This window comes from Schistocerca americana, chromosome 5 (genome assembly GCF_021461395.2).
Source record: "Schistocerca americana isolate TAMUIC-IGC-003095 chromosome 5, iqSchAmer2.1, whole genome shotgun sequence".
Classification (NCBI taxonomy): domain Eukaryota; kingdom Metazoa; phylum Arthropoda; class Insecta; order Orthoptera; family Acrididae; genus Schistocerca; species Schistocerca americana.
In genome coordinates, this window is record NC_060123.1 from 604837828 (window position 1) to 604857546 (window position 19719).

Below are 19719 nucleotides of genomic sequence, written 5' to 3' on the forward strand. Positions count from 1 at the left end.
AGGGATTATTACAGTATGCAGGTTCAAATGAATGTAGGTTGCAGCAGTTATGCAGAAATGAAGGGACTTACACAGGATAAACTAGTGTGAAACAATTGCGTCGACCAGCTCCAGACTCGAGACCAAAACAGTAACAACTATTCTGTGTGTTATTCAGCTTTACAACTAATGCTCCTTCATGCCATGTAGTTAATAGAACTTTTCAACCCATGAATCTAGATATTTACGTAATTTTAGAAAGAACAGGTAATGTTTATCGTTTTTTTTGTCTTATTTCATAATGTATGTTTGGCAGTAGTTTATTGAATATCTTCACAGCAGTGTACCTATTGCTGTTCTAAACCGTAGACAAGAAGGCAAAATCGGCATGAAAATTATTTTTACGTCTTGTATTGTGACTGCATAAAGCATAGTTCATCAAAGTCGATTTTTGTTATGAGGATGAAAAAGCAGAAGAAAACAAATGTTAATGTACTCGAAAGTGATTGTGAGATTGCAAGATAATGAAAAAAAGATCCTGCAAGATGTTCAGTTATCTGCTTTATACAATATTCTGACTGCTGATTTATGATGAATAAAAAGTTTATCTACTCTAGGTGTATTGCCCCTGAAGATAATTCCATAGGGTAAAATGGAGTGGAAATGTACAAAAAAAGCTAGCACTCCTGCCTTTAGTTCAAAATAATGAGAGGCTATTATAAGAGCAAAACATTCAGAACTGAGCTGCTTGATTAGTTTAACTATGTGTGGCTTCATTTTCATTTTTTCTCTTAACTGGACTCCAAAGAATTTTAAACATGATGTTTCATGTATTATATGACTATTAAAGTCTACAGCTGGTATGAGTAGGTCATTATTGATTATTGGATGGCATAATTATGAGTCTTTGTGAGATTAAAAATTAGACTGCTTGTTGTTAATTGCTTGTCCGCCTGCTCAGTTATTGTATGAGCTGTGTTGGCTGAGGTTGAGTTGGAGACGTTCATTTATATACTTGCCATCAGCAAGCATTGCAGTTTCTGAACCATGCTTTAAAGTTGTTGTAAGAAATAGGAGTCAGTCCGGTATCGATCATTGTCACTCCCCATATGTAATATTTCCCGATTTCATGCCTGTGATAGTCTTTTAATGGAACTTACTGATTTCTGATATGAAAGTAAGACTGTCCAAGCAGGAGGTATGCCATTAACACCATAACAGTTTAATTTGCCAAGTGATCCACATGATCAGTGTCGGCGAGGTCACAGAATATACCAAGAGAATAATTTTTGGTCAGATGTTTGAGCAGAAATCATATGATGGATTTTCATCTGAATTTTCATAAGTGTTATATTGATCAGCTGCTGCTAACTATGTAAATGAAATGTCAAAAAGTTTGTCTCTTCAAGGCCTAGCTATTTTGTTCACGAAAAGTTAAATTGGTGTAGCAATTGTGGAATTCTTTCTTTCATGTTGAGAAAATTAAACAAAAATCAAATTACTGTATAAACTGTAACTTCTATGCTTTCTATTGGTCTGTATACTGTTAATGATAATAGAATCCAATCAATATTTAATGTTTTTTGAGCAAAACCTGAAAATAAAAATTAAATTTGGAAAAAAGAGTCAAGTGAAATGATTTGTCTAAAAATAAGAAATAGAATGGATTAGGGAAGCTCTGATATGTTTCACTTGCTGTACACGATTTTGAACATCGTTCAAAAGCACATCAAGTGTTTCTCCTGATCTATTTTAGTTCTTACTTTTAGACAAAGCATTGTATTGTATTGTATTGTATTGTATTGTATTGTATTTTTTATTGGTCCTGTTGTCTACATAGCAGCTTATGCATAAGACATTAGGCAAGTCAAGTTATAAATAAACAGGCTGAAAGTCATTTCAAGGCATACATATTTAAGGTTACAATAATACACTTTACATGTAAGCATTTATATAACACATTTCATAAATTTAAATATTCTTCAATGGAGTAAAAGCAGTGATGCTGTAAATATAATCTCACAAAATATTTGAAACACTTTCTTTCCTTCAAAAAATATATGACTTTATTGAGAATCAGTTACAAAAGCCAAACTGAGGTGCTGTTAACAAGTTCTGCTCAGTTAAACGATTTGGGCCAGATTATCAAACATGTTTAAAAAGCTTCAAAGATGATGTTTAGGTTTCTAATTAGACGTAGTTTTCTTATATCAGATTTTGTAGGCGGGTGCTTCTAGAGCATATTTAAGTCTGTCAGGAAATATTTCCGAATTAATTAATTAATTAATTCATTCATTCATTAGCTTAAGTTTAAGCCTATGGAGTCAGCATAAGATTTTATTATTGGTGTTTTTAACTATCATAGTCACCTGAATTGCTCCTTTTTAGCAAGCTGATGAATTTTGTAATCTCCTTAGAGGTTGTATTTTTTTAAATTAGTTTCTGCAAAAGTAAATCTATGCATCTCTATTTGGTTGTAGATTAGTGGCTGCAATGCACACTGCAACTGTGAGGAATTAAACACAGTTTGAAAGCGTCAGCATTTCTGCCAGAGCTTTTTTGTGGGAGTTCATTTTCATTGTATCTCTCTTTCTTTCATTCTTCTTGTGCATTAGTAATTTCTACCGTAAACCACGGAGCTGTGCACCTAAAGTAAATGAAGTATTTATTCAGCACAAGTGAGCAGTAGAAAGTCCTATATTATATAAACTAGGTGACTGCACGCTTTGTTGAGTCCTCCATAAGGATCTTGGAATTCTCATACCCACACTCACTTCTCTGTGCACATTTACTCCTCATTTCATTGTGTTGTTGTAGTAAAATTCAATTTCAAGTAAACGATGATTTGCACAATCACTATACAAGACACAAAAATAATTTTCATGTAGACTTTGCTTCTTTATTTATGCTTTGATATGGAGACATGAACTCTGATGCAAAGTTATTCAACAAGCTGTCATCTTCTATATAGCAAGAAACTGGGAATACCCACCAATTAAAAAAAATTGAAACATTTACTCATTAGTAACTTGTTTCTACAAAATTTACCATTTATCCGTACTCAAGAACTGAACATTTCTGTTCACTATATGGCAAGTAACACTGTTCATTATAAAGCTACACAACACATAGGAGGGTATTTCAAATAAACCTAAACTGAATTGAATTGCAAAAGATGTAGGTAATTATATTCGTTGGAAACTACCATTCTAATCAAGTAAATGCAGAGCTATTCAGAAAGTAAGTTCTGATCAGTCACGAAATGGAAATCACTGTGAAAATCAGAACTGTTTTATGTGCAATAGGTAGCTTCACGTTTCAGCTACTTCTCTACATAATCACCACTCCAACTTAGACATTTGTCATAGTGTTATACCAACTTTCCATAACCCTTATCATAGAAGAGAGCCACTAGTGCTTTCCACCACTTCTCTGTGCTGGTCTGTAGCTTGTTAAAATGTAGTCTTCATAGCCAGTGGTTCATGTGAACAGAGGGGAAACTCAGGACAAGACAATTATGGGCTGTGTTGTGGGTGATCAAACACTTCTCTCGGAAATGCTGCAGGAGCATCGCCCATGCAGATTGTGGCCGCAAATTGTCACGAAGAACAAAATGCATGACAGTTATGAGTGGACTGCACAGCGTGAGGCGAAATCTCTCACCAGGCCCTCATACGTGGTGGGAGACAGTTTTTTCTGGGCATCTTTCGTCGCTCACTGTGCGCTCAGAATTGAAAAGAGTGATGTGCCGCAATCAACGGGCATACTAGAGAAACTACCCAGTACATTCATGCAAAATTTCATCGTATTTCTGCACTGGTTTCCATTTCGCGACCGATCCTAACTTACTTACCAAGTAGCCCTTGTATTAAGCTACCAATACAAGTTAGACAGCAACTGTTTCATATAACTGGGGAAGCAGCAATCACCTGCCCCCAGCCCCTTCCACCCTCCACTCTCCCTAGAGGAGAACCTCTCCTTCTAACTTAGTAGTTTATATTAAGCTAGCATAAGTGCCATTAATGATAAGTAATATGGTGGTAAGTTGTTGTTAATACAGCTAACATACCAAGATTTCTTGATTTTCTTATTTTTGGTAATGTGTACCTGTCACTTGTTTCACACCACTAGCAGTTGTTCTTGGTATGATCTACAAAACATGTATGAATTAACTGAAAACACACACACACACACACACACACACACACGCACACACACACACATTCTTGCTTCGCTATATATATTATACAAAATAGGTTAAAATATGGCTTTGAATGCAAATGTTTTTGCTAATTATTTTGAGTTTTATGTAACTAGCACTGTATACTGATTTCCTAGAAGCTACATCATATGTTTTGGTTGTAATCTGCTTGCTTACATATACACTCCATACAAGGCTTCAGCTGTAAGCCCATTGCAGCTAAAGTGAATTTCATTTATATATTGCATGAATTTCATTAACAAAATCAAATGTTGCGTAAATGATGTTCGCAGTTGTCAGTGGTCATTGTGATTCTATGTTCTTCTTTTGTAGGACATCCCCTTGATGATCAAACTTGGCTCCTTTTATTGAGGTGTTGTGGGAGCTTGCTGCCGGATGAAGTTCCTTCAGCACGAGTGAAACTTGCTGACAGGGTGTGGAAATTACTGAAACACTCAGGTAATGTGTGTGCAGAGTGCTTTGTGTAACTGAACTGAGGAGTTTACACAAATAGAAGGGTTAGATGAGATGAAGAAATGAATTTATCGGGTAAAAGGGACCACTGCAGAGATATATAATCATATCACATTGTTATTGAATTCAAGATATAAGATTTAAAAAAGTACTCACGCTCTAGTCATCCATAGTGTTGAGAAAATGTAGCTGCATGCATGTGCTCAGAAGAAAAACTATCTTGAAGTGTAACTTTTCTGACCCAGTTCTTGTTTATGTGGGTATATATTGCTCAACATTTCTGCTGTATAGGGAGCAATTATCTTCTCTCGTTATTTTTTTTTTCCAGTAAACTAAAAAAAGACACTTTTTAGTCACAAGTGATAAATAAACCCAATTGCAAAGTACTTAGCTGAGGAGGCTACCAAATAAAATTTCCAATATTGTCCTTAGGGTGCTTACAATGCTTTAGTGAGCACATGTGTGGTGAGTGCAGCATCCTGAGCCATGCTCAGTTTGAGAACATTATTCCACACAAGTGACTTATTGTTTTGCATTCTGCTCTTTTTCCTTGTACACTTTCACCAGTGTTAGTTTCCACTTCTAATTGTGCTATGGCACACACTGTATATAAATATTGCTCTTCGGCATCCTTGCAAGCCTCTCAGCTGGGCACTCGAATGGCTGCTACTAATTGTGATGTGTTCTGTATAGAAATCCTATATATTGGGCACCTCTGGCAACCCTCTCAGCTTGGTGCCCCAAGTGCTGGCTTGTCACTTGCGCCTTAAACTGGCACTACCTAGAGCTGTAGCAGATTTCTTCGTATGACCTGGTGCAGTTACGATCCCTCATCTCCTCTCTGACTATACTTCACCTCTTAGCTCATAAACCTTGGTGGCTTCTTTGATGTGGACTGAGCTTCCTTGAAGATTCCAATTTTGGTCCCCCCCCCCCCCCCCCCCCCTTATGTCCTTTCTTGGCTAACAGAGTATTACCCCATTAATAACTTTGACCTTCCACTCTTCAAAATTTTCTCAGTAGTGCAGATTGTATGGGGTAGTTCACCCGATGTGACATGCATCCCATCAGGTGTACAGTTCCACCTTATTAACACATTTTTATTAGATTGCTTTCTTGTCTGTCTGTTAGCTACAAATTTCCCGATGAAATAGAGACTTGAAATATTAGACACGGCCCTGAATTCGATGACAGTGCAATATTAACTCACTTTCTTGTCATTCTGTTCAGTAGGGATTGGGTGGGGGTGAGAAGGATTGGTAACGCCCTGCAGGACTGATGTGTTGTGTGGGTGGTATCGGAATGCATTCTGGGTGGTACGCGAGCGGATGGGTGCAGCAGAGCTGAGAGAAGTGGGGTGGGGTAGGGATGGGGGTGGGGGGTAGGAGATTTGTGCAATATATGTGACACACGCATGTGCGGATGAAGCCATGGGTAAAAAGCTAATGTATATGTAGTTGTTTGTATGACAAAAATGTAATCTCATGAAAATGTTGAAAATAGATTGAGAAATTTCACACTCATGTGACTAAAAAGCAGAAAATAATTATTTCAATAAAAATAAATTTTTAATAAAACTTGTTTGTAAATTGGACTTTCGTTTGATGCAGCTCTCCTTACTACTCTATCCTATGCAAGCCTCTTCATCTCCAAATAACTACTGTGACCTACATCCTTCTGAATCTGCTTAGTGTATTCATCTCTTGGTCTCCCTCTACGACTTTTAATTTCCACACTTCCCACCAGTACTAAGTTGGTGATCCCCTGATGACTTACAATGTGTCCTACCAACGGATCCCTTCTTCTAGTCAAGTTGTGCCACAAATTCCTCTTCTCCCAAGTTCTAATCAGTACCTCCTCATTAGTTACGTGATCTACCGATTAATCTTCAGCATTCTTCTGTAGCCCCACATTTTGAAAACTTCTATTGTCTTCTTGTCTAAACTATTTATTGTCCAAGTTTCACTTCCATATATGGGTACACTCCAGGCAAATGCTTCCAGAAAGGACTGCCTTACACTGAAATCTATATTCGATGTTTACAAATTTCTCTTCTTCAGAAACACTTTCCTTGCCATTGCCAGTCTACATTTTATATCTTTTCTACTTCGACCATGTTCGGTTATTTTGCTCCCCAAGTATCAAAACTCATCTACTACTTTAAGTGTCTCATTTCCTAATTTAATTCCCTCAGCATCACCTGATTTAATTCGACTACATTCCATTATCCTCATTTTGCTTTTGTTGATGTTTGTCTTATATCCTCCTTTCAAGACACTGTCCATTCGGTTCAACTGCTCTTCCAGGTCCTTTGCTGTCTTTGACAGAATTACAATGTCATCGGCAAACCTAAAAGTTTTTATTTCTTCTCCATGGATTTTAAATGCTTTTCCAAATTTTTCTTTTGTATCCTTTACTGCTTGCTCAGTATACAGATTAAATAACATTGGGGATAGGCTCACTCCCTTCCCAACTGCTGCTTTCCTTTTATGCCTCTGGTCTCTTAAAGCTGCTGTCTGGTATCTTCACAAATTGTCAAGACCCTTTTTCTCCCTGTTTTTGATTCCTGCCACCTTCAAAATTTGAAAGATAGTATTCCAGTCAACATTGTCAAAAGCTTTCTCTAAGCCTACAAATGCTAGAAACATAGGTTTGCCTTTCCTTAATCTGTCTTCTAAGATAAGTCATAGGGTCAGTATTGCCTCACATGTTCCAACATTTCTATGGAATCCAAACTCATTTTTTCCAATGTTGGCTTCTACTAGTTTTTCCAATTGTCTGTAAAGAATTCGTATTAGTATTTTACAGCCACGGCTTATTAAGCTGGTAGTTGGGTAACTTTCACACCTGTCAACACCTGCTTTCTTTGGGATTGGAATTATTACATTCTTCTTGAAGCCTGAGGGTATTTCGCCTGTCTCATACAGACGGAAGAGTTTTGCCATGGCTCGTTCTCCCAAGGCTCTCAGTAGTTTTAATGGAGTGTTATCTACTCCCAGGGTCTTCTTTCAACTGAGACCGGTAACCGTCGCAGTCTGATCCCTTTAATCCCACAAACCATCTCCTTTCAACTTAAGTCTTTCAGTGCTCTATCAAATTCTTCACTCAGTAACATATCTGCCATTTCATCTTCAACTACGTTCTCTTCCATTTCCATAATATTTCCCTCAAGTACATCGCCCTTGTATAGACCCTCATATACTCCTTCTATCTTTCTGCTTTCCCTTTTTTTGCTTAGAACTGGTTTTCTGTCTGAGCTCTTGATATTAATACATGTGGTTCTCTTGTCACCAAAGGTCACTTTAATTTTCCTGTAGGCATTACCTATCTTACCCCTAGTGATTTATGCCTCTACATTCTTACATTTGTCCTCTATCCATCACTGCTTAGCCATTTTGCACTTCCTGTCGATTTCATTTTAGTGATTATTTTCTTTTTCGCCTGCTTCATTTACTGCAGTTTTATATTTACTCCTTCCATATTTAAATTCAGTATCTCTTCTGTTACCCAAGGATTTCTACTAGCCCTCATCTTTTTACCGACTTGATCCTCTGCTGCCTTCGCTATTTCATCTCTCAAAGCTACCCATTCTTCTTCTACTGTATTTCTTTCCCCCATTCTTGTCAGTGTTTCCCTAATGCTCTCCGAAACTCTCTACAACCTTTGGTTCTTTCAGTTTATCTAGGTCCCATTTCCTTAAATTTCCACCTTTTTGCAGTTTCTTCAGTTTAAATCTACAACTCATAACCAATAAATTGTGGTCACAGTCCACATCTGCTCCTTCATTTTAGTGATTATTTTCTTTTTCGCCTGCTTCATTTACTGCAGTTTTATATTTTCTCCTTCCATATTTAAATTCAGTATCTCTTCTGTTACCCAAGGATTTCTACTAGCCCTCATCTTTTTACCGACTTGATCCTCTGCTGCCTTCGCTATTTCATCTCTCAAAGCTACCCATTCTTCTTCTACTGTATTTCTTTCCCCCATTCTTGTCAGTGTCTTACAGTTTAAAACCAAGCCTCTTCCATGTATACAGCCTTCTTTCATGATTCTTAAACAAAGTGTTGGCTATGATTAAGTTGTGCTCTATGCAAAATTCAACCAGGTAGCTTCCTCTTTCATTTCTTACCCCCATTCCATATTCTCATACTACTTCTCCTTCTCTTCCTCTTCCTACTATCGAATTCCATTCCCCCACAACTATAAATTTTTGTCTTCCTTTACTATCTGAATAATTTCTTTTATCGCATCTTACATTTCTTCAATCTCTTCATCATCTGCAGAGGTAGCTGTCATATAAACTTGTACTACTGTGACTACTGTGATAGGAGTGGGCTTCGTGTCTATCTTTGCTACAATAATGCATTCACTATGCTGTTTGTAGTAGCTTACCCGAGCTCCTATTTTTTTTGTTCATTATTAAACTTGCTCCTGCATTTGATTTTGTATTTATAACTCTGTATTCACATGACCAGAAGTCTTATTCCTCCTGCCACCGAACTTCACTAATTCTCACTATATCTAACTTCAACCTACCCGTTTCCCTTTTTAAATTTTCTGACCTTCCTGCCCAATCTGACATTCCACACTCTGATCCATAGAATGCCAGTTTTCTTTTTCTTGATAACGATGTCCTCTTGAGTAGTCCCACCCAGAGATCCGAATGGGGGACTATTTTACCTCTGGAATATTTTACCCAAGAGGACACCATCATCATTTAACCAGTGAAGCTGCATGCCCTCAGGAAAAATTACAGCTGTAGTTTCCTCTTGCATTCAGCTGTTCACAGTACCAGCACATCAAGGCCGTTTCGGTTGATGGTACAAGGTCAGATCAGTGAGTCATCCAAACTGTCAACCCTGCAACTACTGGAAAGGCTGCAGCCCCTCTTCAGGAACCACACCTTTGTCCAGCCTCTCAATAGATACCCCTCCATTGTGGTTACACCTATGGTATGGCTATCTGTATCGCTGAGGCATATCTACATGCAATAGACAATTTAAACCATAACAGATTGCGGACAAAAATCGTACAGGCATACAATCTCTTAGATACATTAAAACCACCATTTTTTTCTTTAATCATTGAAGCCATGCTGGGAGCCAGACAGACAAAGCCCTGTGGCACTTACAAGAGAGGGAGGGGGGGGGGGGGGGGGGGGGGGGGACCGACACCGAAACGTATACTTAGACAGCTTATCATCTCAAAACAACAACAAAATTTCTGGTGGATATTAACAATGACCTGTTTATGAGTGAAAGAGCTGTTCTATCTGTAGTTTCCATTGATTGATTTTACCGAGTGACTTTCTTCCATCCTACAACCATCTGATGTTTTCCTTTGCTTCTCCTCTCAGTGCTCATGCTTCCTCTCCTTTTTTGTGTTTGATTCACCACCTACCAAACTGCAAATACTTCCGACCCATGGCGTATGAATGATTGTCCGTGCACAACACAGACTTCGTGGTTCTGTGGATTGTTGATGCAGCATCTGATGCCCCAGATTCATTCCTCCGATAGTTACAATTATATTTACTTCTGTTGATCCCACTTCATCCCTCAACCTGACATACTTTAGCTTTTCTTTCCACACCTGCCTATGTCACACACACGTTTGATCCTTGACCTAGCCCATCTCTTCTCCCTCTCTCTTGGCTTATCACAACATGCACACACTCCTATACCTCATCATTCCTTTTACATGCTTATATTTGCATATCTGTACGTGTTTCTGCATGTATTTGTGTATTTTTTACACATTTTTGTGTGTCTTTTTGTGTATCCAGCTCCTCTCACAACCATCAACACCAGTTTTGCCCATTTCTGCATCCTATTTCCTTTACACCTTTCCTGCCACAATGGACCTCTTTCTCCATCCTTCTGCACCAGTTCAGAAAGTATCCCTGTCCCTGGCTAAAACCCAGTCCCACATCCTGTTTCCCAAATGCTGCCTAAAGCTTGTAACTCCCCAAAGGCCGTAATTGTAAAGATTCCTTTTTCTGCATCCCACCCCTCCTTTCAGAGTGACCTACACCTTTTCAGATTCTGCCAATCCCTGGCCCTCACAAACCTGGTACTTCATGAACACTTCTCCATGCACAGGCATCCCAGAACCACCTCCACTCTCTCCGCAAGAGACTACTACTCTTCAGTACCTTCTCCATACATCACATCTCTGAAATTGGATTCCTTGCTCTTCAGCATCTGGAGGAGCATTCCAGAAACCATCTCAGTAAGTTATCCAATCTGCTGACATCCTACTGCCGCCTTTGGGCACCACTATCCAACCCTTATCGTACCCACAGTGTTCCTCCTCATCCGCCCTTCATAGCAGCTAAATCCTGCCCAGCTGGCCTTTTCAGCTTGCCACATCTTCAAAACTTCCTACCAACTCTCCACCAAATCGAGAACCAAAACAATTCCCGTGACACTGTTGTTAACCTTTCCATCAAAATCCTCAGCTCCACAGAAGTTTGTTCTATCCAAAGACCTCACCTTCAGTCTTACACCCAAATTTAACTATTCTGGACTTGTCAGAGGCGTACTCTCCTTCTTGTGGTCCCTACAATGGAAACACTTCTTTGCTGCCTATCCCTCCAACCAAAACTGCCCTTATTCCAACATTCAACCCTGCCTCTTCCAGTTCATACTGTCATGTAACCATGATCTTTCCCCCCCCCCCCCCCCCCCCCCCCCAACCTAACCATTCAATGGTCACCTTCCAGGAATTCCTTACCTCTAACTTAATCTCACCATCTTTCTTCAGGTCCCTTCCTCGGAGCATCAACCTTTCATTAGAAGAAGGAAAAGCCATATACAACCTCAAAACAAATCCTGACCTAATCATCCTACTTGCAGGCAAAGGTTCCACCACTGTTGTTATAAATCACAGTGCCTACCTGGCAGAAGGCCTCTGCCAGTTACCTGACTCCACCTATAAATTCTGCCGGAGTGATCCCATCCCAAAAGTCCAACACAACCTCCAGTCCCTGCTTAAAGCTTTAAGTCCATTCCGGAACATTTCCCCTTGAATCTATTTCTCTCATCGTCCCTATGACATCCCCCACACCCACCTTCTACGTGCTTCCCAAAATCCACAAACCCAACAATCGTGGACGCCCCATTGTGGCTGGTTGTTGTGCTCCCACTGAAAGAATTTCAGCCCTCATTGACCAACACCTCCAACTAATCATGCCTAAGCCAGCCTCCCATGTCAAAGACACCAACCACTTCCTTCACCAACTCTCCACCATCCCCACCCCATTATCTCCTTGATTCCAACTCATCACTGTTGATGTCACCTCCCTATATACTAACATCTCTCATGCCCATGGCCTTACCTCTATTGAACACTATTTTTCCCAATGTCCTTCAGACTCCAGAACCACTACCTCATTCCTCATACACTTTACTAACTTTATCCTAATCCACAACTGCGTCTTATTTGAAGGGAAGGTATATAAACAAATTCACGACACAGCCATGGGCACCCGCATGGCACCCTGCTATGCCAACCTTTTTATGGGCCATCTAGAGGAGACTTTTCTAGCCTCCCAAAACACCAAACCCCTAGTGTGGTACAGGTTCATTAATGAGATCTTCATGATCTGGACTCAGGGCCAAGACGCCCTATCTTTGTTCCTTCACAACCTGAACACCTTCTCTACTGCGCACTTCACATGCTGGGCCCCAGTCCAGTGTGCCCCATTCCTAGATGTTGACCACCTCCATACTGATGACTCTGTCTTCACATCTGTCCACATTAAATCCACCAACCACCAACAGTACAAGCGTTTTGACAGCTGTCATCCCTTTCACACCAGCCTGGCTACCCAAGGACGGTGTATCTGCAGTGAGAACAACTCCCTTGCTTAGCACACTGGACTCACATTCGGGAGGACGACGGTTCAATCCTGCATCCGGCCATCCTGATTTAGGTTTTCCGTGATTTCCATAAATCGCTCCAGGCAAATGCCGGGATGGTTCCTCTGAAAGGGCATGGCCGACTTCCTTCCCTGCCCTTCCCTAATATGATGAGACCCTCGCTGTTTGGTCTCTTCCCCCAAAACCAACCAACCAACTCCCTTGCTCAGTATGCTGAGAGTCTCACCAAGGCCTTCACATACAGACACTATTCCCCAGACATGGTCCGGAAACAGATCTCCCATGCCATTTCCCCTCACACCCCAATCCTCCCATCTCCCCCAAGAACCAACTGCAAGGGAGTGTACCCTTCATCACCCAGTCCCACCCTGAACTGGAACTATTGAACCAAATCCTTTGCCAGGGCTTTGATTACCTATCATCATGCCCTGAAATGAGGGACATCCTACCCCTTCTAAAGTGGTGTTGCGTCATCCACCCAACCTCCACAGCATCCTAGTTCACCCCTATGCCACTCCCAATCCCAACCCCTTGCCACAAGAATCTTATCCCTATAGAATACCCAGGTGCAAAACTTGCCCAGTCCACCCACCCAGCATCTTTTATTCCAGTCCTGTCACAGGTTTATCCTACCCCATCAGGGACCAGGCCACCTGTGAAAGCAGCCATGTCATTTACCAGCTCAGCTGCAATCATTGCACAGATTTTTATATTGGAATGACTACCAACCAGCTGTCCATCAGGATGAATGGCCACCACCAAACTGTGGCCAAGAGCAAACTTGACTACCCTGTGGCACAAATGCAGCTGAATGTAACACACTTGATTTTAATGGCTGCCTCACTATCTGAGCCACCTGAATCCTTCCCTCCACCACCAGCTTTTCTGAACTACACTGATGGGAGTTATCCATACAACACATTCTCTGCCCCCATAATTATCTGGACCTCAACCATGGTAACATACTGTACCCACACCTCCTCTGTCCTATCATCTCCTCCCCATTCTCATCTCCCACCCTATTTATTGGCAGACTGGCAGCCCTCTACAAACGCATCCACCTGTCTTTCCCTGTTCCTCTCCTTTACCCCCCCCCCCCCCCCCCCCTCCCAGCTGCCCCACAGCATACTGACGTTGCGCCTGATGTCGTTCTAGTCCCTGCACACTTCACCAGACAGTGTTCGTCTCTCACTCTCCACCCATACACTACTATCCCTTCCCCTCCCCCACTCCCTCCAGATTGCTATTTGCATTCCAAGTGATAGTTGCATTCTGGCCCGAGATGCTGGAGTTGGCGGTCATATTTGCATAAAGGTGCTTACTTGTGTGTATGAATAGTATGTGTCTCTCTTTTACTGATGAAGACTGTGGCGCTTCATGTAAGTGTCTTTTTAATTGTGCCTGTCAGCAACTTAATTGTCTTCTGTACAGTGAGTAGCAATCTGTCTTTTCCTACATTGTTGATATTCTTACCTGGAGTTTATATTGTTTGTAAGAGCACAAATAACCGCTTGTGAAAAACTTAATGATTGCTGATAGTAAGGGGCTGCATAGTAATTGGAACAGTTCCACGTGCCTATTGTACTGTTGGAATGTCTCTACCTGCTATCTACCAAAAATCACAGGCAAGGGAACATAAAATACCACTTACTCTGTTAGGCAAAGTGCATGTGTAGTGGAATAAATACCCAGCATCATGGTGTTAGTGCAGTGTTAATACCACAGCTCCGTGTATGTGTACCACAGAATGACATGCGCCTTATGTGCTGGTGCACAAAGTCTCTTATGTTGTCTGACTTGAGGTTGCTGCCAGGCAGGGAATTTACCTGGGGTGGTACGCTTGTCAAAGAATAACACAACTGGTCCAAGGCCAGCTCAGTGAGGACAGAAACCTTGTGTTGAGCAGATGGGCAAAAGTGGGCGTGCTCTCAATATTCAGTAAGCACAGGGACTGCAAAAGCATGACAATCCTTTTGGCTCTGAGAGTTTCCAGCAAGACATATTAGAGAAGTTACCACAGCTATAACTGGCTTGTGGTGCTCAAGAATTCACAGTGACATTGCTCTCTGATCCTTCAGTGTCACCTCTCTTATAATTCTGAAGCAGAATTTGCCAAGCATTAGGCTGCCCACCCACTAATAGGGAATGTGATACAGGCTAGTTTTATCCTACTGTTGACTGTGATGTTAGGGACTGCAAGTTTGAATATTTGATTCACACACTTGGCTGAGTGGCTGGTGGTGCAAACCTACCATTTGTGGGGTTAAGTCTGAATACTTCAAAGTCCGAATCCCTTCAAGCACATGCTATCAATATCACTAGAGAGTCCTGAAGAATAAAAGGCTCTAAAATATATGATTTTATTAGGTGCTGTCTATAGACAGCAACCAAGTGAGATATTGCGTACAGTAGAGCAGTTGTCATACTGTATCGGTTGGGGAAGCACGAACAGTTAACTTCCTGTGCCACCCATCAGTATTTAAGTTTTTTGTAATCATCCAGAATCACTATGAATGAAATCTGTTTCAGAAAGTGGTGACTGAGCAAGCTGTTGCTGCATAATACACTGGGCTTTTATTCAAGAGGTGTGGAATTCAAATTCCCTTCAGCTAACAAGATTTAGGTTTTCCATCATTTCCGTAAGTTGATAAAGGATTATACTGCGGTGTTTTTACTGAAAAGTTCGCTGATTGCTTCTGCATCCAGTTTTTGTCCCTAATGACCTAATCGTTGATGGTATGTTAAACCCTTATTTTCTGTACTGTATTATGGAAAACAATGGCTGGCAACTTTCCCATTCTGTGCGTAACTGAGCCCTTGATGTACATTTCTGTAGGCTTCTTACTGTTCAAATCATTTCTGTATCATTAAAATTTATCTCATTAACTTGTCTTACAGTAGTCCATTGTCTTTCTGTTTGATGCATTTCTTTGTTAATATGTTAAAAAACTTGACTACCTTCTGGTAATGCCCCCAGAGCCTCTACAAAATGCATATAGAAATGAACTACATAAACACTATTGTTATGAAGTTGGAACTTAACCTTAGAAAGGTATAAAGCACACAATCAGAATCTGAACATTAACCCCCACCAGCAGACACAGTAAACAGTAAATTTAATAACTAACAATCAGCCTTGCCTGCCTGGAGTTGGAAGTTGATCCTTTGTGAAACAAAGGCAAAAGAGACGAGAGTGAGTGTTAAGAATGGTTGGTAGGGATAACAAATAATATCTTGTGTGATTTTTTTTTTTTCTTCCAATTGTTCCATTTTCCCCTCACCATTTGTTCAATCTGGCGTACTGAAGTGGTAATCATTAGGCCTAAAAGCATCTGATCATTGGGTTAACATTGTTTTGAGCTGCTGTTGAAACTGCTACCTGTTAAATTAGTGTAAGTGTATTTTATATATATATTTTTTCTATTTATAATGTGTACATATTTTTGGTATCCCAGGTGCTGATCATTTAAGACTGTATTACGAGTATTACAATAAATCAATTCTACTGCAGGTTGCCCACTTACTGTGGATCACTACAATGCACTTCTGTATAGCCACCTGGAAAACAGAAATCTAATATCCTTGCCAAACTTTCTTGAGTTAATGGGAAATGTGGTGCCAACTGAGACTACGTATCTCTTATTATTGGAACTCATGTGTGAAGGTGGTAATATAGATGCTGCTGCGGAAGTAATACAGCATATGAAAAGGGAAAATTTGCCTGCAAATGAACGTATGTTCAATGCACTTTTGAAATGCAATGCCAAACTAAGGTATGAATATAGAATATAGAATGAAATGTGTAAGTTTCACCCATATTTAACAATACAGAATGACAACTTTTGTCACCAGGCTGCCAAAAGGGTAGATACATGGAAAAGAAGTCAGAAATAGATATTAAAACTCAGTCTTCTGAAACTACAGAAGAAAAAGATGTATCATATTGTTTAAAGATACTGACAAGGTTTCATGTTGTCAGTTTTGAGTTAGCCTTTGCATAACCTTTGTAACTGGTTACATATCTGTCATATAGAGATCATAAAGATGAGCTGCTTTACAGCAAAGTAAAAGTACAGAACTGAAGACTGGTGATTACTTTTTAAACAAAAATTAAAAGTGCTTGTATCACTTGTCCATTTACTTTCTACAGTATCATTTTCATCTGGTCTGTAAATTTCTCATTTTCAAGTATATTCATTTTCCTTACACTTTCAGAACTCCAGAAAAAGGTTTCTGTTTGGTTTTATCTGCCTCCTTAGCTTAGTGGTCAGTGTGGCTGATGGCCACGCAGAAGTCCAAGGTTCCATTCCTGGACAGGTCAGAGATTTTTTCCACTTTAGTGACTGGGTATTGTACTACCCTCATCATCATTGATTTGCAAGTCACCAAAACGACATCACATAAAAAAAATACTTCTTTTTTGTGAGACTCGTAAGAGAGAAAGGGGAGTGTGTTGTACTGTATGATTAATACATGCAACTTTTATAGCCAATAAAACAGCTTTTTTTTTTTGGAGACTTTTTTGTTCACATGTTACATGATTATACTCTTGTAACAAAAAATAAATCCCATGTAAAAAGCATATAGGGTTGTTTAAGAAACATTATACCTGTTTCAATACCTCAGTTGATTTCAGTTTGATAATATTAACCATATAGGAAAATATCACATCTTTGCATATTATCCCTCATTAAAAACCTTGCTTTGTATCTTAAACCATTTAATAAATATATAAATTGCTCAGGTTTCATGGGGCACCCTATATTTAAAAGTGCAAACTGCTGCCATTTCAACCATTTATACATTGAAAGAAAACAGCTTTTGCCTTCTTAAGTAGATTACCTAATTTTCAGAAAAGTGGTGTCTTTCTCAGATGTTAAGAAAGAAAAAAACACAGGAAAGAAATACTCCATTGTTAGATCTTCATTCTGTAACTTGCATTATGTAGCTAGGTATTTCTTCTGTTCCAGTAAAATGGGTTTCTGTTTTATAGAAAATAGGATTTGTGTGTGCTACTATCAACCTTTGCTATTGTACCCTGTTTCAGAACTATTTCCCCTATTAAATGGCTCTTGATTAGTTACCATTGATATTACTATTTTTTAAATATTTGCAGAGACCATGAAGGTTGTCAAAAAATCCTTGAAACTATGCGAGCTGCTCATATATTGCCCAGTGTGGATAGCTTTGCATCATTACTTGAAGGTTTTGGTGAAGCAGGGGATATAAATGGTTTCAAAACAACTTACACAGATGCCACGGCTTCATCAGTATCTTTTAGTGAAAAGCACATTTTAAATATTCTAAGGAAAACTGCCCTTTCAACAAATTACCAAATTTTCAGCAAGGTTAGTGACCAAGTTGTCCACATAAGCTGCACATGTGTGTTCATTTAATTGTTTATTCTAAATACTGATGTAACTTTTCTTAAGATTTTATTTTCCTTGTGGAAAAATTTGAATACTTCTTTTTTCCTCTTTAAGACTAGCCAAGTGTTACCAACATATCTTCTCAAAAACAATCAGCAACAAAATTCAAAGTTATTTGTGAGGATACAAAATGTATGTTCACTTGTATTAGTATGATGATCTGAAATAATCTGAAGATGCACAGTGGTTTTGGTCACAGTGCAAGAGTAGAGTACTTTACACAAAATAATAATTATCGAGGAAGAAACTATATTTATAATACTTCAAATGTACCCTCTTAACAGCACAACACTCTTAAGGTAATTGACGCAAAATATTTCAACATACACAAAATAGTTGCAGAGCACAGGTGAGTGGGTTGTGTGTGTGTGTGTGTGTGTGTGTGTGTGTGTGAGCGAGCTGGTATGCAGACATATGTGTGCCGCACACACACACACACACACACACAAAATAATTCATTTGAAAGTTAGAAACTTGCCAATAGGAAATCATAAGTAAAGTATGAAGTAAAAGTAACCACTCACCTTACAGTTGAGAAAGTGAGTGTACAATGCTTTCAGGGGACTGTTGTTGGAGCTAACAGACTAAGAAAGACAAATACCATTGTAGACCTGTGTGTGTGTGTGTGTGTGTGTGTGTGTGTGTGTGTGTGTTCGAGTGCGCCTGAGCGTGTGCACACTCACTCTGTCTAAAATATTTGTTACTATTATTATTATTATCAATTGTTGACTATATGAAGGGTTTTAATTATCACCTCAGAAAATGAAGTTATATTATTATTATTAGTATTTTTTTTTTTTTTTTTTTTTTTTTTTTTTTTTTTTTTTTTTTTTTTTTTTTTTTTTAAATTCTAAGCACATATGTGTCTGCAGCCCTGGTACACACCGAATTCCCTGTGCCTAAGTGCCATTACACTGCCACCCCCTTCCCTCTCTCCTCTCCTCCTTGCCTTCCCCCTCCCCTCCCCGTCCTCCTCCTTCTCCTTATCCTTCTCCTCGTCCTCCTGAGAGCCTACGCCGGTTGCGGGCACATGTGTGGTGAGCATGGGTCCCTGAGCAATTGCAGTACTCCTTTGCTGTAATGTGGTTCCCATGTCCTTTTATTGTATTCCCACACTCACCCTATCTTTTCCTGGTTTCCTGATGACAGCCTAGCTTTCACTCATGTCTTATGTTGTCTTTTTCTCCAGACTCCTTAGTTACTTCGTACCTTTTTTAACTACTTTCAGTCCTTACAGAAGATTTATTTCTATTCTTTTAACTACTTTCAGTCCTTACAGAAGATTTATTTCTATTCTTTTCCAAATCTCTCCAAAGCACAAATTGTACTGGGTAGAGCACCTAATGCTGTATACGGATAGGTGCCCAGGTGTGACCATTCTGTACCACAGTTCTGGGAAACTACATACCATATTCAAAACCTAAAATGGTGGCCAGCCCATTGTATTAGCATCACCTTGTAGCTGTACAGCATAGCCACCTGGCAATATAGGGATCATAGTGCTGGCATCTGCACTGTAAACTTTTTACACAGGCCAAAGAGTAGGTAACCATCTCCAGAGGGACTCAGGGGAGCACTCATCACTGTTGCCATGGTGGGGTGACAACCATGGAGAGAGCTCACAGCCGGAGTAGGTGACACCAAGGTGAACAATCTGCAATGAAGCAACTCAGACTTATCATAAGACCCTGGCAGTCTCTTCAGAACAGAAATCTTACTATGACGCTCACCAGTACAACTTGAAAGCGTTCCC

At 39.7% G+C, this 19719-nt stretch overlaps 1 protein-coding gene across 3 annotated transcripts in view; it reads left to right on the plus strand.

Moving 5' to 3' along the window:
• Positions 1–19719, plus strand: part of LOC124615502 (leucine-rich PPR motif-containing protein, mitochondrial-like) — a 167575-nt gene that overhangs the window by 27717 nt on the left and 120139 nt on the right. For all 3 annotated transcript variants that reach the window (XM_047143453.1, XM_047143454.1, XM_047143455.1), the window contains exons 3-5: positions 4514–4639; positions 16049–16310; positions 17654–17885. In XM_047143453.1, the coding sequence (XP_046999409.1) occupies positions 4514–4639; positions 16049–16310; positions 17654–17885 (620 nt within the window). The remainder of the gene's footprint in view (positions 1–4513; positions 4640–16048; positions 16311–17653; positions 17886–19719) is intronic.